The following is a 21,926-nucleotide window of genomic DNA, read 5'->3' on the forward strand; positions in this document are numbered from 1 at the left end:
CATTATTCTAGCTCATATCCCCCAACAGGTTCACTAGAATATACCAAAAGCTCTCTCTCTGCAGGAAGAGTAGACAGGACTCGAGAAATGAGGTGCAAGCAGGGTTAGAACAGACTTAAAAGTTGCCTGCACGGACCACTCAAAACTCTGACAGTGGATAACTGACCACAGTGCGAAAGGAACAAAAGAACTGTGAGATAAACTTCTGGGACCCCCAGAACTTAATAAGCAGAAGGAAGGAATTACTGAAGGAGATTCAAAAAATAAAAGGTTTGAGATGAGAAAACTAAAAAATGTTAGGAACAGTTTCAAGGAAAGGCTGGTGACAAAGAACGAGAGAATGGAGAAGGTCATGGGGTCATCCTTAGTGAACCTTGTTTAAGGTTCATGCTTTTTTTGGTTTAGAAAGAATCTAAAAGGTTTCAACCTACACAGCCCTTACTTGGCAAGACCTTCTAGAACTGCTGGCAGGAGAGGTGACCTCTGGGCCTTCTTCAATATTCTGAAGTAGGTTACAAACACAATATTCAAAGTCTCTGTGTGCTGGCAGAAGAAAGAAAATGACTTTAGTATAACGTTGTATATTTTCTCCTGAGTTACCAGAAAGATGACTTTCAAAGTTCAACCTTTTTTGTCCCTTCCTAACCCTCTCCACAATCCAATCTTAGGAGCTTCAAAACAGAATGAAGGTACACACCCTGAGATCTCCTAAGACCAGCAATGATCATGCCAGTTTCTTGCATACGGAAGCCTCATGAAATAAACCAAGATTATACTGCCACAAATTGAAACAATAATCTCCAGTTAAAACCCTTTAACAAAACATTTTACAAGCATGAGAGAATGTGAAACTGCCTACCAGTTTAAGTTTTTTCTCAGTGCTCTCTGAAGCTTCTGCTTCTAGAAGCTCTCTCTCCAATTTCTCTTCTGCTTTCTTCCACTGGAAAGAAACAGGGAAAGAATAAGTAAGAGTATATAGCGCTGAGTGAAAAAGCAAGCTTCAGAGAGGCATATATATGTAAATATTCTGAAAGACATACCCTAGAACACAGATAAAAGTACAATTACACAGACCTGGAGAAGAAGCATACACAAACCAAACTCAGGACAGTGGCTGCCTCCTGAGAGGAAGGCAGAACAAGACTGGGGAGAGGAGCAAAGGGGATGCTAACTCTATCACTATGGTTTCAAGAACAAAAGTGAAGTAAGTCTACTACGTTTGCTCATTGTGAATGGTAGACACATGGGATATGCTACTCTCTGTAGTTTTCCACGATTTACATTTTTTCAAAAGAGGAAAAAAAGGGAAGAACACACGGAGCCCAGAAATAATTCTTACTGTTAAATCATCTGTAACATGGAAACAAGTCATTAGCAATACCCCTAGACACACTGACATACAATGCATAAAACCAGATACTATATAGAAATTCAACAAAATATTAGTTTTTTCCACTTCCTTATGCTGTAAGAGCAGCAAACAATGGTTGCTAAGCTGTGTGAGACGCAGGGGGACCGACTGAGAAGAGTTTCCTTCCTGCATGCAGAGTTAACTGCCATGTTCTTAGTGGATCTTTTGTTTCCCCACCACAGCTACATACATGCTATTCCTAACACGGATTCCGAGTTATATTAGAATAGTATGGTACAAACAATTAAAATATTTACCTTCATTTGTTTACAATGATTAAGTCTATTTTTGTACTTCTGTCCTATTTTCACAATTTATTAGACACATTCAAAGACAGATATCCCTGAAAATGTTTTGTTTTTATAAGCAATTTGATAACCCTAATAAACTATTTAGAAATGTTCTGAGAAACAACGATAACAATGGTGGTGGTGGTAATTAAAGTTTATAAAGTATGCCCAGCGTCACGCACTTGCTAAGTGCTTTACATACATTATCTTATTAAAGTGCAGAGTGACCCACGAGGTAGGTGCTATTACTAGCTCCATTTGTCAAAATAATAATAATAAAAAAAGAAGTTACCAAGGTCTCATACTAAATAAACAAGGGGCTGGAATTTCAACCTAGGTTTCAAATACAAGCCAATAAAGAAACGTGGTTCAATTAACAAAAATCCACTCTGTTGCCAACTTTACATGAATGTCACCTTTCTGCCAAGGAAGGGATCTGTGTATCACAATGAATCTAAGACCATCTAAAGAGCAAAAAAATAAAAGCCAGCACGGCAAGGAAATTTTTTCAGCTATTGCTCTTTTTGCCAGTGAACTGTTAGTTTAGTTAATTCAATAAGACATTTCTTTACAAGAAGTAGAAAAAATAAAATTCTCTAAACATTAGGTTTTAACACATCTATATTTAACTATGATCTCTTCCTGTGCCTACATTATGATTTTAATCTCAAATCAAACAAAAAAGGAAATCAAGCAAACCTTTCTCTGCATTCTTGAAAGAGTTTTTCTCTTTTCCTTGAAAGTCATGAACTTTTTTGGTTTATTAATGTCCTCTGTATCTTTTTTCACTTCTACTTCCTTGATTCTTAAGCACAAGAATGTTTTTAACATCTAATATGAAGAAAACACAATATACAGCTTAATATTCATATCGCCCTCAAAACCTTTATACAGAAAAGCATTTAACAATGTTAATTCCTTCCTTTGTGCAAACAAACAAACAAACAAAAAAACTCTGATACATCTTCTATCACATTTCATACAAAATACTATCATGTTATTGCTAAACATATTTGGCAATTTGTGTCTTTAAAAGGACGCAGTATTTGGCTAAATACACATAACATTATTAGTATTCAGTGTAAGAAGTATAAGGAAGAGAGAACACATCACCTAGGATCGGTCGATAGGAGTACAACCAGTAGATAGGCCAGAAAAAGGTATGGGCCAGTATGGGAGGAAAGGATATAAATTACATATTTCTAAACCAACTTTAATTTGCCAAACCAGCCTCCATTTAGTAGTGAACAGTTCTAATCTTCAGCTTCCTGCCCCCCATTAAAACACAGAACAAAAAACATGTAGACCAATGTTATTAATTTTAAGACTAGTTATTTTCCTTTAAGCCAATGGGTCTCCAAATTCAGCAAACATAAGAATCATCTGGAAGACTTAAAACGCAAACAGCTGGGCTCCATTCTGAGTTTCTTTTTTTTTTTTTTTTAAAGTTTATTTATTTTTGAGACAGAGCGAGACAGAGCATGAACAGGGGAGAGGCAGAGAGAGAGGGAGACACAGAATCTGAAACAGGCTCCAGGCTCTGAGCTGTCAGCACAGAGCCCGACGCGGGGCTCGAACTCACGGACCGTGAGATCATGACCTGAGCCGAAGTCGGACGCTTAACCGACTGAGCCACCCAGGCACCCCCATTCCGAGTTTCTGATTCACTAAGTCTGGAGTGGGGCCTTAGAATTTGTATTTCTAATTCCCAGCTGATGCTCATCTAGGGACCGCAAACTACTACCTTAAGCCATTCAAAAAATCCAGAAATTTGGTAATTGGTGTTTTGTGTACTACAGCAACCATCCAAACACAAAGACAAAAGGGGTTCAAAATCCTAATTTTCTCTGGAAGAAAACACTCTCCTGACTTCCTGCAGTCACAGCAGCATTCCTGGAAAAAACACTTGAGAACTATAGGTTTTATTCCAATGTTCCAATATGTACATTTGTAAGAAAGCAAAGTATTTCAGTTTTCAGCATAGAATGGAAGCAAGAAAGAAAAGGATAAACAGTGAACATGAAGTCATCCCAGGTACCAGAAAGATCAGTTGGAGTATTCTGTAGGTATTCTACCTGCTCACAAATAAAAAATAAAGTAACTCCACATTAAAGATGGTCAACTTCTGTTAAAAATTTTTTTAATGTTTTTATTTTTGAGATAGACAGAGTGCGAGTGGGGGAGGGGCAGAGAGAGAGGGAGACACAGAATCCGAAGCAGGCTCCAGGCTCTGAGCTGTCAGCACAGAGCCCGACGCAGGGCTCAAACTCACAAACCGTGAGATCATGACCTGAGCCAAAGTTGGACGCTTAACCAAATGGGCCACCCAGGCACCCCTAAAGATGATCAACTTTAAAAGATGGGCACCAAGAATACACAACGAAGAAAGGACAGTCTATTCAATAAACAGTGTTGAGAAAACTGGACATCCACATGCAAAAGAATGAAACTGGAGCCCTGTCTTACACCACTCACAAAAATTAACTTGAAATGGAGTAAAGACTTAAAAATAAGGCCTGAAACCATAAGACTCCCAGAAAAAAACATAAGGGAAAAGCTCCTTGGCATTGGTCCCAGCAATGAGTTTTTTGGATAAGAGACCAAAAAGCACAGGCAAGAAAAGCAAAAATAAACAAGTGGGACTACATTAAACAAAACATTTCCTGCAGGCAAAAGAAACCATCAACAAAATGAAAAGGCAACCTACTGAATGGGGGAAAATATCTGTAAGCCACATATCTAACAAGGAGTTAATATCCAAAATATACAAGAAACTCCTACAACTCAACAGCAAAAAACAAATACCCGAGTTAAACAATAGGCAAAAGACCAGTTTCCAAAGAAGACATACAACAGGGGCGCCTGGGTGGCGCAGTCGGTTAAGCGTCCGACTTCAGCCAGGTCACGATCTCGCGGTCTGTGAGTTCGAGCCCCGCGTCAGGCTCTGGGCTGATGGCTCGGAGCCTGGAGCCTGTTTCCGATTCTGTGTCTCCCTCTCTCTCTGCCCCTCCCCCGTTCATGCTCTGTCTCTCTCTGTCCCAAAAATAAATAAAAAAAAAAAAAAAAAAAAAAAAAAGAAGACATACAACAAATGCCCAGCAGACATATGAAAAGGTGGTCAACAGCACTAATCATTGCAATCCAAAACCACAATGAAATATCACCTCACACCAGTTACAATGGCTATTATCAAAAAGCTAATAGGGGCACCTGGCTGGCTCATTCAGAGGAACATGCACCTCTGGATCTCGGGGTCAAGTTTGAGCCCCACATTAGGTGTAGAGATTACTTAAATAAACTTAAAAAAAAAAAAGATAAGAGAAAACAAGTATTAGGACATGAAGAAAAGGAAACCCTGGTATACTACTGACAGGAAGCAAATTGGTACAGCCATGGAAAACAGCATGGAAACTCCTCAAAAAATTAAAACAGAATTATCATATGATCCAGCAATCCCACTTCTGGGGACATATCCAAAGGAAATGAAATCAGTATCTCAAAGAGATATCTGCACCCCCATGTTCACTGCAGCATTACTCACAACATGCAGCGAAGATATGGAAACAGCCTATATGTCCACTAACAGATCAATGAATATAGAAACTGTGCCATATACATACAATAAAACGTTACTCATCCACTAAAAAGGATCCTGACAGTTGTCACCACAGGGATGAACCCAGAGGACATCACACTAAGGGAATTAAGCCAGACAAGGTAAAACAAATACTGTATGCTCTTACTTATATGTGGAATCTAAAAAAAGTCCAATGCGTACCAAAAACAGCTGTTGCCAGGAAACGGGGGAAATGAGGAAATGTCAAAGGATACAAACTTTCAGTTATGAGTAAGCCCTGAGGATCTAATTTACAGCACAGTAATTATAGTTAATAAGATTGTATAATTTGAAATTTACTAAGAGTAAATCTTTAGTATTCTCCTCACAAAAAAAGATTAAGAGACTACAGATGTGTTAATTAACTCGACTGTGGTAATCACTTCACAACATATAGTATACTAAATCATGTCGTGTAATCTTAAAAAAAAAAAAAATCACATCATACAACCTAAATATATACAAAAAAATACAAAAAACAAAAACAAACACCCAACAAATTAAAGGATGTGGTTTATATTACAGCATCACTAAAGTGGAAGTGTTTCCCTATGGGCAAGTTTCATGTTCAAGTCTTAGTATCTGATCACTCTACAGTTCTGAGTATTTATTTAAGCCCAATATTTATTTTAGCTGTCCAACTAAAATTATCAGCTCTGAGAAATGAAAGGGATTAGACAGCAAAGAAAGACTTAAAATTAGGGAATAAAACAGTTCTAGAAAACATCAGTTTAACAATCAAAACTATAGGACTAAAAATGAAGTTAATAAAAATATCTAAGACCCAAATGAAGACAACTATAAAATTTCAGTTAAGGACATGAAAGAAGCCTTAAATAAATGGCAAGATACATATTCGTAAATAGAAAAAAAAAAAAAAACTGATTCTTTAACTATTTTAATTCTCCCAAACTAATCTACACTTTGAATCAGTTCCAATCAGATTCTGTGTAGACAATTTCAGGAAAAGGAAGCAAAAAAAAAAAAAAAAAAACCAAACAAACAAAAAAAACAACCTTCATTCTAAATTCCATTTAAAATAATACATAAAAGTAATTTAAAATATTCTGGAGGAAAAAAAGAAGGTCCGTGCCTTTTATCAGTAATGCCCGTTTTGATCAGTACCATCCTACAGATGAACTGTATACTATATATGATAAACATAAAGCTCCGGTTACTAAAAGCAGTATGTTACATGTAGGGGATTTACTGAATCAACAGAACAGAAAGTTGAGAAATAAAATTTTGTGTAGAGATTTAATGTAAAATAAACGCAGCATTTATATCAGCAGCAAAAGGGAAGTGGTACTGGAATAACTGGTTATCCATTTCAAGAAGTATATACGTATCAGATCTGCAATCATACCATCCACACACATAAAGATGTCAGATGGATTAAATGTTTAAATATAAAAATTAACACTCTTCTGGACGGACAGAATCTATAATCTTGGGATCGAGAATGTTCTTCCATGGATGGCAAAAATACATATAAACAAGTAGATATGTTTATATCTATATAGAAAAACATCTAGAAGAATACATACTAAATTGTTAAGAGTAGTTACACCTAGTAACTGGTGAGTTTTCTACTTTATACACTTCTACAAAGAATAAAATTCTTCATTAACTGTTGTAATTTAAAAACAAAATGCAAAGAAAAGAAAGGCTTACCTCTGGTCTAACTTCATAATTTCTGCCCTTCACAAAACCAGAAATCACTTTAATTACACCAAGGGAAGCTTGGCCTAATTTATCTTGTTTAAACAGTTTCTTTACTGCCTCACAACACATTTCAGATATCTGAAAAATAAAATGTTACACTCAGCCAGCGTTTCTCAACTTTGGCACCACTGACACTTTAGGCCGGACGATTCGTCACTGTGGGGGGCTGTCCTGTGCATTGTGGGGTGTTTAGAAGTGCCCCAGCCCTGACCTGCTAGATGCCAGCAGTAGCCACGGCAGGCAGTTGTGACAAACTGTGAGCAGACGCGGCCTAATGATCCCCAGAGGGCAGACCAGACTCCTGCTCAGAACCACCACACTATATTTCTGTTCAAAGAATTTTTAGACACAGTGTTTAACAAAGTGACCCTATGTTAGCAATAAATCATAACTCCAAAAGAATTCTGAAAGAGAAAAAAGAATAATAATCATAAAGCCGACAACAGCAATCACTTAAAGCAACCCACCGATTTTGACACGTCATTCATGAGAGGGACAATCAGTACAATGATGTTGTTGTGAAAGTTGAAATGAGACAGCGCCACCAACAGCTCGCACAGGCTCTTCACAGCCACTTCCGCCAGTCCTTTGTATGCCTTTAAGGAAACTACATTACTTTTCTTCAGTTTCCTTTGCTTCCAATCTAATCAAAAGATAAATGTAGTTACTTCACTCATTGATTTAAACTTCAACTAATTAGCTTTCTTTTACAGTAATATGCAATAACACAACAACTCAATACACTGGACAAATTCTTAAATGAATTGTGTCTGAGACACGAGTAAAAATGTTACCATTAAAATTTATCTGCCATCACCCATGGTCTGACTCTAACATAATGTTAAGAACCTTGGCTTTCCATACATATTAAAAGATGTATCATTAGGGAAAAAAGACCTCAGGAATAAAGGGGGTAGGGGAAGACAGGGAACTGAATGCCTTAAAAGAATCCTTGGGATGGGCTCTACCGGACTTCCCCCAAAACACTAGACTACAAGTCAAGAAGCCTGGGTTCAAATCCTAGTCATCTATTAACTGGCAATTTTATTGCCATATTAATATGAGCAAGTTCCAGATTCTGAGCCCCAATCACTTCCATGTTCCAAAAATTCTGAGAATCCAACACATCGTTTCTCCTGACTTCTTGCTGATGCTGTGATATCTTTACCCAGGAGGGCCAGAAGAGATTTAAATTTTCCTTCAAAATAGCCAATGATTCACAGTACCTCTTTTCTAGAAGTTTCTACATACATACTCTGCCTGCTACTGTAACATAGCATCTTGAAAATAAAAATATGCTGGTTTTTCTAGAGTAGGTTCAACACTTCCCTCTACATCATATACAACCAGAGATAAGAAAGACAGTGTGGATGATAGTGCCTTTGTTTTAAACTTGCTTCTCACATATACGAGTTTTCCTTAAACAGGCCGTATTCCTAAGAACCGTATCTTCTATTTACTTAAAGCTGATGAGACTTCATAATGAATGGAGGAATAAACAAAATGTGGTAAAGACATATATACAACGCAATATTATTCAGTCTTAAAAAGAGAGGAAATTTTGACATATGCTACAAAAATCTTGAAGACATTATGCTAAGTGAAATAAGCCCGTCACAAAAGGGCAAATACTGCATAATTTCATTTATGAGGTTCCTAGAGAAGTCAAATCCACATTAAATTCAAATTAGGAAGTAGAATGGTGGCTGCCACAGGCTGGAGGCAAGAGGACATGGGTAGTTAACATTTAATAGTTACAAAATTTCAGTTGGGGAAGATGGAAAAGTTCTGGAGATGGATAGTGGTGATGGTTGTACAACACTGTGGATTTACTTAATGCCACCACACAATACATTTTAAAAATAGTTACAATGATAAATTTTATACCTATTTTACCATGGTTTTTTTTTAACATAAAAAGATGACTTCATAGGGGCGCCTGGGTGGCTCAGTCAGTTGAGTGCCCGACTTCAGCTCAGTTCAGGATCTCGTAGTTCATGGGTTCAAGCCTTACATCGGGCCCTGTGTTAACTGCTCAGAGCCTGGAGCCCCGAGCCTGCTTTGGATTCTGTGTCTCCCTCTCTCTCTGTCCCTCCCCCACTTGTGCTCGCTCTCTCTCTCAAAAATAAATAAATTTTTTAAAAAACAGGACTTCATAATGGTTCAAGCTACTCAGAAAAGGCCCAGACCTGCATGATGCAATACAGAGGCCACTAGCCACATTTGACAATTGAGTACGTGAAATGTGGCCAGTCCAAATTCAGATGTGCTGTGTTGAGATATGCACCAGATTTTGAACTTAGTTCCAAAAAAAGAATTAAGATACCTTACTGATTTTTTAAATTTATTACATGTTGGGACGCCTGAGTGGCTTAGTCAGTTAAGCAACCAACTCTTGGTTTTGGCTCAGGTCATGATCTCACAGTTCATGAGTTCGAGACCCTCTGTGCTGACAGCACCTATCAGCACCTTGGGATTCTCTCTCTCACCTTCTCCCTGCCCCTCTCCCACTCATGCGTACATGTGCTCTCTCTCAAATAATCTTCACAAAAAAATTTTTTGAATTGATTACACGTTCAAATAATTTGTATATACACATAGTATAGCTTATTACTTTTTTTTTTTTTTTTTTTTTAGTGTGGTTACATACTGCTTTTATTTTTAAGTGTGGTTACACATTTTTTTAAATGACATAGGTGTCTCATTTCCACTGGACAATGCTGGTCTACATAAAGTTCCCAGGCCTTACAATATTTGTTATTAAGTAGGCTCCAGCTGGGCTGCCAGAGCATAGAACCAACATCTATGGCACCCACCCCTACTTCCACTATACTCCCTCCTGCCCTTACTGGGCCAACAGGATTCAGTAGTCCCATTCCAGCTGAGACAGCATCGGGGTGATCTGTAGGCCCAGCACTGAGCAAAGGAGCCCAAATGAGTCAAGTGAAAGCACCTGGCCTAGGCAACTGAATTCCTTCTCCATTCATGCTCCAATTTTTCCTATGCCCTTCCTTTTCTGAAGAGAAAGAGAATAAGGGTTTGAGGGAAGAGTTTATCACCCAGTATGACTGACCTCTAAGTCCATTTTCAAAGCACTAATCTCATCCACTTCCAAGTCACCCTTCTCCCCTAACTACCCTCTCCAAATAAAGCCAGCAGAATAAATTCCAACCATTCGCAAATTCAAAAAAACCTGTAACACTAGGGAAAGGACTGCAGCAACAATAACGCTAATAGCTGATCAAATACAGTGCCTTTACAGGCCAGGCACAGCTCGAAGCACCTTTTAGTAATAAATTACTTCTCACAACAACCCTATGAAGTACTATTATTCCCATTTTATAAACAGAAAAACAGAAGCACAGAGAGATTAAGTGATCTGCCCATGACATGGGTAACAAGTGGTGAGCCTGGATTTGAACCCAAGAAATCAGACTCTAGACTCCGCTCTTGACAATACACTATAGTGACTCTCACCACAGAGCACAGAATATAGAACTCACCTTCCTGAACAAAGCTTAGTATGTTACATACTTTAAAAATATGTTTTGGGAATGCAAGCTGGTGCAGCCACTCTGGAAAACAGTATGGAGGTTCCTCAAAAAACTAAAAATAGAACTACCCTATGACCCAGCAACTGCACTACTAGGCATCTATCCAAGGGATGCAGGTGTGCTGTTTTGAAGGGACACATGCACCCCCATGTTTATAGCAGCACTATCAACAATAGCCAAAGTATGGAAAGAGCCCAAATGTCCGTTGATGGATGAATGGATAAAGAAGATGTGGCATATCTATCTATCTATCTATCTATCTATCCATCCATCCACACAATGGAGTACTACTCGGCAATCAAAAAGAATGAAATCTTGCCATTTGCAACTACGTGGATGGCACTGGAGGGTATTATGCTAAGTGAAATTAGACAAAAATCATATGACTTCACTCATACGAGGACTTTAAGAGACAAAACAGATGAACATAAGGGAAACAAAAATGACATAAAAACAGGGAGAGGGACAAAACAGAAGAGACTTATAAATATGGAGAACTGAGGGTTACTGGAGGGGTTGTGGGAGGGGGGATGGGCTAAATGGGTAAGGGGCATTAAGGAATCTACTCCTGAAATCGCTGTTGCACTATATGCTAACTGGAATGTAATTTTAAAAATTAAAAAATAAAATTAACATACCTTTAATCATTTGCTCCAGATTTTCCAAATAAAATTTATATTGGCTAACCAGGCCTTCTTCAAATTCTCTTAACTTTTGGGTTTCTTTGCGAATCTGAAAAGACCAAAAAGACCAATCATTTTTTAAAATCAAGATATTAAAATCCTTAAGTTAGCACAAAACGTGAATGCCTGGTATGTACCCAGTCCTATAAAAACAAAACAAACAATTTCTCCCATCTCCAGCTCCCCAAAATGTCCAGCTTATTTTGTGCAGTAATTGTATCCAGCATTACCTTGGTAGATTTCTCTGCCTCTGTGAGGGGTCGTATTTTATATGAAGGAGTAATATCTTTAAATAACTCCATCAGGGAAACTATCACCAATTTTCGAACAGTAACAGCCACATCAGGATCCTGTTCCATCAGCATGGAACGTAATTCTTTCAATTTTTTAATCTGTTAAAGAAATAACTTATAAGGTCAGAGTAACCATAGCAAAACAATTATGAACAAAAGACAACAGCCTCACATATGGCACAAGTGGAATCCACACAATGACTCACGGGGTCTAGTCAAGCCATACACAACTCCAGATACTGTTCACATTACCAAAAGATAAATCACTAAAGCTAACCATACTTTTGTTAAGTAGTTAGAAGAGACAGACTTAAAAAACAGTTTATATTTATTAATTTACCTATTCTTTGAAATTCTTTCATTGGGTTTTCTTAAAGCGTATGTCCTGTTTCCCTAAAAACACTTTTTGAAATAAATTAAAATGTTACACACCAAATATATTAATCACATCTACACAAATTAATCAGGAATTAAAGATAATGTGTCCACATTAACTTCAGCTTCAACAAGACCCTTTCAAAAATCATTTGTATGAAGTAATACAGAAGTAAAGACTTGGTTTCAATGAATGTGCTTGCTTTGCTAAACTACTATTGCCTGCTGGATACCTTGACAAGCACCATTGTTTGGTTAGCAATGACTGCCACAGCAGGGAGTAGGATACATATGCTACTACCTATTTGCTATCCCTAACTTGTGTGAGCGTGGGGCTCCAGACCTGGAAGACCCAGGTTCCAATCCAGCGCCTCTTAAAATTGTAACAAATCACTTGAATTTTTTAAGATGCAATTTTTCAGCTGTAAAATAAGATCAACAGTTCTTGTCTTTATGGTTTTATAATGATGAAATGAGAGCATGCAGGTGAGAAAAATTCCAAATTTCCATCCCCATTTCTGCTCCAGGTCTTCCCCCAACTTTTTTAAAGAAAAACAAGTACTACTCCAAAATGTAACCAGATGGAAGATTTTTTGCTACAAATGGAAATAATCTACTTTATTGTTCAATAAACAAATTCACAGTAGGATGCTGGGGACTCCAATATAACAAGAATAATAGTACCACTTTACATGACTTCATGTATATTTGATTATTTCATCCTCACAACAAAGTTTTAAAATAGGTACCATCTTCTTTTTAGAGATGAAGAAAACGAGTCTTGGGTAAAAGGATTTACCCAAAGTCTAACAGTACTCAAGGTTTCTTGAATCCATATGGTATAACTATGACCATCGTCACCACTGTTCCCATGGCCCACCGATAATTCATTGTAACTCTCTGGTCTATTTCACCTAAAATATTTTCCACTTCAAGTACTCCTGAACTAATCTCCCTGACTTTTGTGAGGCATGTTCCTTATTACAAGTTCTACCAATCAGTCAAACAAATTTGCAAGTAGGTTCCTTCTCCCTCATCCAATTAATTTTTACACATACCACTTTAAGAGTTACAATATTAAGCCCCGTATCTTCATTTAGAAAGGAGGAAAATAAGACTCAGAGAGTTTGTGGCTTTTCTAAGATTACAGAAAAAATTAGGTTCAGATGTAGGATTAGGCTAAAGTTCTGCCTACTCTTATTCTACACCTCAGTCCCCGTGGTGTTTCTTGTTTTTATGTTTATTTTTGAGAGAGACAGACAATGAGACAAATCATGAGCGAGGCAGGGGCAGAAAGAGAGGGAAACACAGAATCTGAAGCAGGCTCCAGGCTCTGAGCTGTCGGCACAGACCGTGAGATCATGTCCTGAGCCAAAGTCGGATGCTTAACTGACTGAGCCAAGCAGGCACCACAGTAGTCACGGTGTTTTAATGCTTTCCCTTCTTGTGTGTGCTTACAGGTAATAAAGGGATCTTAAGATATTGGATATTTACAACATATCTAACATGAAAAGCCCAAAGAAATGAACACTACTTACATTACTTTCTGGGTCTGATAATATGGCAGACGCCAAGGCTGCAATATGCATTTTCTTCTCCTGTAGTTTCTTCCTTCTCTCAATTAAATGTTCTTCTAATGTCAGTTCTCGAATGGGGTCTTCAATGATCTCTGAAACAAATTAGGCTTCCCTCTTAAACATTTCTTTATTTACAAGTACCAAGAAAGTTCATCAACAGAGTAATTTTCTTATAGTAATACACAATAATAACGATAACTTTTATTGGACACTTGCCATGGGCCAAGATTACTACATATCCTCTCAAAAATACTATGAGGCGGGGCGCCTGGGCGGCTCAGTCAGTTAAGCGACCAACTCTTGGTTTCGGCTCAGGTCATTATCTCATGGTTTGTGAGTCTGAGCCTCGTGTCTGGCTCTGTACTGCAGAGACTGCCTGGAACTCTCTCTCTCTCTCTCCCTCTCTCTCTGCCCCTTATCCACATACGCTCTCTCTCAAAATAAATAAACTTTAAAAAAAGTTTATGAGGCAGGTACAATCATCATACCCATTCTGTACACAGAAAATGAGGCAAAGGGACAGTAATTTGCTTATACTCATAAACCTGGCAGAAATGGAATTCAAACCCGGTGGTCTGACTAGAGAGCCCATATTCTTTTTTTTTAATTTATTATTTTTTTTATGTTTATTTATTTTTGAGAGAGAGAGTACGATCAGGGGAGGGGCAGAGAGAGAGGGAGACACAGAATCTGAAGAAGGAAGGCTCCAGGCTCTGAGCTGTCAGCACAAAGCCTGATGCAGGGCTCGAACCCATGAATCGTGAGATCATGACCTGAGCCAAAATCAGATGCTCAACCAACAGAGCCACCCAACCGCCCCATTTTTTTTTTGAAGGAGAGATAGAGCATGAGTGAGTGGGGGGAGGGGGGAAGAGAAAGAAAGAGAGAGAGAGAGAGAGAGAGAGAGAGAGAGAGAGAGAGAGAGAGAGATGGAGACACAGAATGAAGCAGGCTCCAAGCTGTCAGCCCAGAGCCGTGAGATCGTGACCTGGACTGAAGTCAGACCCTAACTGACTGAGCCACCCAGGCGCCCCATGAGAGCCTATATTCTTAACTACTATGCATAATTCCTATTAATTGAAGGAAAAAGAAATCTGATTTAGTTTTCAAAAAAGTACAGAAGGGCGCCTGGGTGGCTCAGTCAGTTGGGCATCCAACTCTTGATTTCAGCTCAGGTCATGATTCCAGGGTCATGGGATCGAGCCCCATGCTGCACTCTGCACTGAGCATGGAGCCTGCTTAAGACTCTCTTTCTCTCTCCCTCTGTCCCTCTCCCATGCTTGTACTCTCTCTAAAGAAAATATTAATCAAAAAAAATAAAATTTAGAAAAGTACAGCCTTGTTTTCAACTCTATACAGTCCTCTGCACTACAGAAAATATGTCCACTTTTAGAAAAGAAATTCCTAGGGAACTAGATTGAACAAACACACAAGCATAATCTGTAACCCTAGGAAGAGTGACTGAAAACAGTTAAACAGTTGACCTGTTATCTCCTTTACACTATACGTGAGGTTTGCTAAGCAAAGGTAAAATTTAACCAGCTTGTTCTATCACAAATTCTAAACAGAGAATTTCAAACAATAAAATATGTTCTTTCAGTTTAACTTTGATCGCAATGGTCTTAGCTGTTAGAAACCCACATTCAAAGGTCTAAAGCCGACATATATAAGGATAATTGCTCTAATAAAGAAGTGAAATGGTTTCATACCACAGAATCATTTTTAATTTAAAGCTAAAAGTTCATAATTATTTATAGGCAGGTCTTTCACTTGAAATTAAAAAGGATTCAAACAGTAATCACTTAAGAGACTCTTCATGCATGCCCAGACATTACAAACATAACTGCATAAAATTTTCCACAATAAAGAGCAACAAAGAATCAAATTCCACAAGGTGAGACTTTCAACAAGTGGGAAAATGCTCAAAATGACTTTGAAATGACCAGTACTCTAAAATGCACAGTTCCAGACTTTTTCTAAAATTGAGTCATATTTACTATTAAGCAAAAAACTGTAATTCTCAATTAACAATTTGGTAATTATAAAGACACATCATTACCTTCCTCAAGTTCCAAATCTTCTTCATCCTCTTCATCTTGGTTATTGTCAGTAACTACATGGAAAATACGTGCATTAAAAATGTGACAATTTACTTCAGCGATAAAACTACAAAGGAAAGAGATTACCATAAAACTCTGGAAAGTAGTTACTTTCGTGAGGAGGGAACAACTAGTGATTTAGGGGAGCACAAAGAAAGTTTCTGGGTGCTGGCAGCATTTATTTCTTGCCTGGATGGTAGTTATATGGGCGTGTTTTTGTGATAAACCACATGACTTTGCAACTTTGATTTCTAGACTTTCCTATGTTTTATTTCGTAAGAAAAAAAAGATACAGGTAAAAAAAAAAAGGCTAAAAAAGGATGACTATTATGTGCTCTAATTTTAGAAACAATAGTATTTGGTGAAAAAAACTCTGAAAAGAAAATCACCTCAATATAGTAGCTTCAGCTATACTCATGGTACAACAGACATCATCTGAGATAATCATCTGTATTTCTGGCCAAAATCCTCAAGCTTGCTCTGTGACTAATTGCAGCTACCCCTATTTTGTAGGTATGGGTGAAAGTAAAAAGAAAATTAAGTCTTGAGTAGAAAAAAAAAATGTGTTAATATTAGTAAGGAGCTATAATTTTTACTAATCTACTGGCTAATCAGATTCACCTGGCTTCTCCCTGGTCTGTGGGATTATACCACTTTTATCCTTGATAGGAAGCAAGTGAATCAGTTCCTTCTCCGGTGCAGTTTGCAGAGTTCTTGGTATTTTTTCATATTTTTCTATAATACGCTCATGCTTTCGTTTCTTGACATGAACAGGTTCACTGCAGGGAAAAAAGAAAATTCCAGCTTTAATGTACAAATGGAACCTAGAGACCAGTAGAGAAGTACAGAAAAATACACTACTAGCCAAACCTCCAATAGGTATACAGATATTAGCACCTAGACCAGGCACACAGCAGGCACTCAAATAGAAAATGAATAAATGAATTGTATAGTACTGTATTGTATAGCATAGTACTATTGTATAGTATAGTACCGTACCACAGAGACTCAAACTATGACTGGATCTAATTTTCCCTTCAGATGCCAACGAGTGGGTTACAGCAGATTCTTTTTGAAGACTATTCCACAGAGCCAAGGGTGGTATCGTGCTATTTTACTTTCCCAAAAACCTTCAGACCATAACATGGACTTAGAAGAGTTAGAAAGATCTAAGTTTAAATTTCAGATCCACTGCTTATGATTGCAGGAAGCATCAGTTTCCTCTGTTAGTGGGAATAATACCTACCTAACAGGGCAACAAGGATTAAGAACTCAGGACTGTTCTGCCAATTCCCCAAACACAGAGCTGCATTCTTCCCCAGTGCACTCTACTTCACTATCCAGACTAAAAAGAAATAAAGATATACACTAAATAAGGCCAGTTTGTTTTATTCATGAACTTCCTTAATTTAGGAAATAAACCAAGTCACAAGGTTTACTTTTTGCAAATACTGTGTTCTGAGCTGAACATCTTGTACTAAACACCTACGTAAAATCCAGAACCAAGTTTTTAACACTAAAAGGACATGAATGATTATAATCTAAATGAAGTATTACCTAGAAGAAAGATCTCTTGTTAGAAAAGATGCTGTTTGTCCTAAGTCTCTCATTAACTGTAAGTCATCTTCATCCATCATATCTAAAGGAAGGGCTTCCTCTTCTTCCTCCTCTTCCCTCTCAATCCTTTTACCTGTTCCAATACAACAAAATCAGAAACAACTATTAGAAGCACAGAACTCTGTGTTTTTGTGTCAACAAGAGGAAAAGTTTAGGCTTTTCTAGTACCTTTGCCCAGTGTTTCTAAATGGAAGCACTAATGACACAGTGGGCAGGACAGTTCTTTGTTTTACAGTCCTGAGCTAGGCAAAATCCTAGCATCTCCAATCCCTGAAATCTAAATGCCAGGAGCCTTCCCAGGTCACTGTAATAACCAAAAATTAAAATGCCTCCACACATTCTGCAATGTCTTTCAGAGCATGGGAGAACCAGTGATTTAGCCGTTTCCCTCCTTCTGATTCCCAATGACTTTCATTTCCATTCCACTTCAGTCACCTCCTCCACAGGCCACATCCCACACCTTCTTGTTTTCTCCTGCCTTATTCTGTCATTGAAGCCCTCTCCCCCTTAGCCCTTCAAATTCTCTAATCTGTTAACTTCTTTATATCAGCATTTTAAGATGGGTGAAGTCATGCTCCAGTGGGCAATTTGTCAATTTTACTTCGTTACATAGATTATGTGGATCATACAGATAAAACTGTCTGTCTTAACACCTGTATAGTATTTCACCATAGGTAAACAACATCTACGTCATTTAACAATTCCCTGTGGGAGAACATTTTATTTTCAATTTTTGATCATGGGGGCATTTTTATTTCTTTGTTTGCTGTTACTAATAATGTTGCAATGAGCATGCTTGGAAATATATTCTTGGCAATTTTTTTCAAATATAATCATAGGTTGATTCCTAACAGGAAGACTATTGGTCAAAGGAAAATCCACTTATTTTCTTAAAATCTTATTCTGTGATAGTGAATATGAGTTTATAAATATATACTTTTCTCCTTTTTATTCAAATGGTATAAGCATCTCATACATGTGGTGATAGCCTATAATTACAATTAAGTGAAAACATCAATACACATTACTTTTCACCTTGTTTTTCAACATTAACTATTTTGTAGAGTATTTCATGTTGGACATAAAGACCTTCCTTCTTTCTTGAAACACTCTTCTTCTGATTTCTAAGACACTATACAGTTCTGGTTTTCTTCCTAATTCTCTGGCTCCTCCTCAAATCTCATTACATATTCCTCCACCCATTTCTTTTTTTTTTTTTAATGTTTATTTATTTTTGAGAGAGAGAGATGGAGTGTGAGCGGGGGAGGGGCAAAGAGAGAGGGAGACACACAATCTGAAGCAGGCTCTAGGCTCCGAGCTGTCAGCACAGAGCCAGACAGGAGGCTCCAACTCCCGAACCATGACATCATGACCTGAGCAGATGCATAACCAACTGAGCCACGCAGGCACCCCTCCCCTCCACCCATTTCTTAAATGCTGGGGTTCCTTAAAATTCTTTCTTGGTTTTCTTATTCTCAGTCTACACAGTCTTCACAGTGATTTTACCCAAGTCTAAGTCTTCAATTACCATCTATATGCAGATAATTGCCAAAGCTATTCTCTCTAGCCCAGATATTTCACATGAACCTTATACTCTTATACCCAACTGCCTGACAGACTTCATTTAGATGCTCAACATGTAAAAATGAATATTTTGCTTTTTATATGTAATTATTAACACATTTTTAAAATTCTACTGAAATTTATAGAAGAGATCCTAAAAAGCATCTAACTCAACCATTGCTTTTTTTTTTTTTTTTTTTTTTTTTTTAAACAGATGAAGTACCTAGAGATTAAGTGACTAACTTAGGCCACTTTCCTAGTAACAAAATTAAGAAAACCCAAGGGGCACCTGGCTGGCTCAGTCAGGGGAGCATGTGACTCTTGATTTTGGGGTTTTGAGTTCAAGCCCTACGTTGGGTATAGAGATTACTTAAAAATAAAATCATTAAAAAAAAAGAGAGAGAGAAACCCAAGTTTCCTGACTTCCAGCCCAATGACCTTTTATACATCACAATAATATGTAGCCAAAAGATCAAACTAAATAGGTCAGGATTAAGAGAATGAGATGTAGATGTACATGGGAAGACTGACTAGTCAGATACACTCAAATATGAATACCCTGAAAGTACCAGTAACATTGTAGAACAACTGGTCTGACTCAAAATGGCCATGTTCCTTACCTGTTTTGAGTACTTGCAGTTCTTGGATAATTTTACAAAAGAATAACCCTGTCAGTTACAGCTCAATTTCACTCCAAGTTTCCAAATGAAAAGAAAGTCAGAAGTTTAGAAAACTAAGTGAACTTTGGCAACACTGTGAAGAATGCTCCAGAGAAAGCTATGTTCTTACCTTAGCTAACTGCCAGTGAATGGGAAAGTGGCAGCACTGGCACACTCCCCAACATTTATTTACACAGCTAATCTGCTTGTTTTCCCCAAGTCTTCTTGATCTCCTTTCTAAACAAACTAAAAGCGGAGACTATCTCCTTCTCACAATGAATACTATATTGAAACACTTTCTCAAATGGACTGATAAAGCATGTAGGACCACTATCCTTACCTACTCTTAGGAAGATCTGAAAACAACAGCGATTACTAGAAAGCAATGTTGTTTCATGAAAAACATTTTTTGTTTTTTTTAATGTTCATTTATTATTGAAACACAGAGAGAGACAGAGAGTGAGCAGGGGAGGGGTAGACAAAGGGGGAGACACAGAATCCGAAGCAGGCTCCAGGCTCTGAGCTGTCAGCACAGAGCCCGACGCGGGGCTTGAACCTACAAACTGCGAGATCATGACCTGAGCCATAGTCGGTCGCCTAACCAACCGAGCCACCCAGGTGCCTCTATGAAGAACATTTTAGAAAAAATCAATAGTGGGGTGCCTGAATGGTTCGGTCAGTTGAGCATCCGACTTTGGCTCAGGTCAAGATCTCACAGCTAGTAGGTTTGGGCCCCCAACCAGCTCTGTGCTGACAGCTCAGAGCCTGGAACCTGCTTCAGACTGTCTCGGCTCTCTGCCCCTTCCCCATTTGTGCTCTCTTTCTCTCTCTCCCAAAATATATAACCAACATTAAACAAAATTTTTTTAATTAAAAAAAAAAAGAAAAACTCAATGGAAACTACAGTACATGAATGCTTTCACAATTACCTGGTTGTTTTTCCCTTGGGTCTTCCAGTGGAATCGGTTTCTTAGACACAGCATCTTTTACAGCTTGCCTTAGTTTCCTCTGTTCTTTTCGGTACTTCTTGAGAGTGCTTTGTTGTTTAAATTGCTTATTTTTTAGCTTGTTCTCAAGTTTCACTTTACTAGTTTTCAGCAACTTCCGAAAGCTTGGGATCTGCTTTTTATTTCTTCTCTAGAAAACAGTAACAGGAGTACTGCACACCCAGAAATTTAAATTGCATACTCACAGCAAAATGTTATCTTTAAAATAAGTAACATTCATAGATCGGTTTACTCTTTGCAAAGTTCTCCAACATATGTATCCCCTTCAAAAGCCTAGTTAGGGAGTGATTGCTGTTACCTTCAAATTACTGATTAAGAAGCTAAGGCTGAGATTATAGGACTTGTCAAAGACCCCTAAACTAAAAAGGAAAAAACAGAATTCGGGTCTTTGGATTCCAACATTTGCTGGTAACCCCTCATTCAGAAATCCAAATCTCAGCCCTCATTTTCTCTAAGAACCGGGGCAAATCACTTACTTTCCTAACTCCTTACCCTTTAGGAGAAAAAAATGGGACTCATGTCGAGTCCCATAACACACATTATAAACTCACTGAGAGCAGAACCCTGTTTCTCAACCGTAAAATAAGGGATTCGAAAGATAGTCTCGAAGAACCCTTTAATGTCCGACACCCTACAGAAACAAGACTCCGTGCCTGTCTCATCGCGGCCTCCTGAAGCCAACCACGCGCACAGTGGGCAATGAAGGAAGCACCAGATCTAAGGGTCGGGACAGCACACAGAACCAGAAGTGAGCCCCGAATCTAGGCCACCGCCCCCAACAGAACAAAAACCCGCGCCAAAACTACATCACGAAGAGATTGTCAGCCAAAAGGGCCCTAAACCGCGGAGACCTGGCTTCTCAGGACACTCACCGCCTTCATCCTTAAATATGAAGGGAGTTCCGGCCCTGCAGTTTCACTGGGAATAAAGGTAATCCACAAAACCCGAGGAGGTAACACACGTGCCCAAACCCGAACACTGCGCAAGGCGGAAGCTACCGCTGACTCCTCCCCATCCTCCGCCTCCGGAAATGGGGGCAGGACTTCCGCACCCAGCTTCAGCCGTGCGCCCTCTCGCGGCGCCGGGTAGGTGGCGCGCCGGCGAGAGCGCACGTGAACGCGTAGTGTCCCTGAGCGACGCCCTGGCAGAAGGCGGGTGGCCCCGGGGGAACTTCGCAAGGTCTGTGATTCTTATCCTCTCGTCCGATTTCCTTTACGGTCTTGGAGGAGTCGGGCTCCACCCTTCAGAACGAAAGGGCTTGATTTTTATTAATCACCTTACTGCACGTTGTGCCACCATCACGTAGCTTACCTCATCCTTCTGTCATAGATACTTGTGCAATTGGTTTTCCTCCGTCAAGGCTTGGGCGCCGAAAAAGCCTTATTACTTTTGGGTAATGCCTGTCCCTCAACGGGCCCTCTGGGCGTATTTGTGGGATGGCGAATGACGTCTCCTGA

The 21,926-nt window shown here is 38.6% G+C and overlaps 1 protein-coding gene across 3 annotated transcripts in view; it reads right to left on the minus strand.

Moving 5' to 3' along the window:
• Positions 1-21,473, minus strand: part of NOC3L (NOC3 like DNA replication regulator) — a 51,969-nt gene extending 30,496 nt beyond the window's left edge. For 2 of the 3 annotated variants that reach the window (XM_019445132.2, XM_053909744.1), the window contains exons 1-13: positions 21,342-21,473; positions 20,392-20,599; positions 17,181-17,313; positions 16,245-16,402; positions 15,584-15,637; positions 13,486-13,616; positions 11,510-11,671; positions 11,235-11,328; positions 7,510-7,685; positions 6,992-7,120; positions 2,401-2,532; positions 860-940; positions 443-543 (exon numbers count right to left, since the gene is read on the minus strand). In XM_019445132.2, coding sequence (XP_019300677.1) covers positions 443-543; positions 860-940; positions 2,401-2,532; positions 6,992-7,120; positions 7,510-7,685; positions 11,235-11,328; positions 11,510-11,671; positions 13,486-13,616; positions 15,584-15,637; positions 16,245-16,402; positions 17,181-17,313; positions 20,392-20,599; positions 21,342-21,350 — 1,568 coding nt within the window. In that variant the 5' untranslated portion in view covers positions 21,351-21,473. The remainder of the gene's footprint in view (positions 1-442; positions 544-859; positions 941-2,400; positions 2,533-6,991; positions 7,121-7,509; positions 7,686-11,234; positions 11,329-11,509; positions 11,672-13,485; positions 13,617-15,583; positions 15,638-16,244; positions 16,403-17,180; positions 17,314-20,391; positions 20,600-21,341) is intronic. The other variant, XM_053909745.1, reaches the window with a different exon arrangement.
• Positions 21,474-21,926: the final 453 nt, after the last annotated feature.

Source organism: Panthera pardus, unplaced genomic scaffold, assembly GCF_024362965.1.
Source record: "Panthera pardus isolate Hobbes unplaced genomic scaffold, ASM2436296v1 HiC_scaffold_22, whole genome shotgun sequence".
Classification (NCBI taxonomy): Eukaryota; Metazoa; Chordata; class Mammalia; order Carnivora; family Felidae; genus Panthera; species Panthera pardus.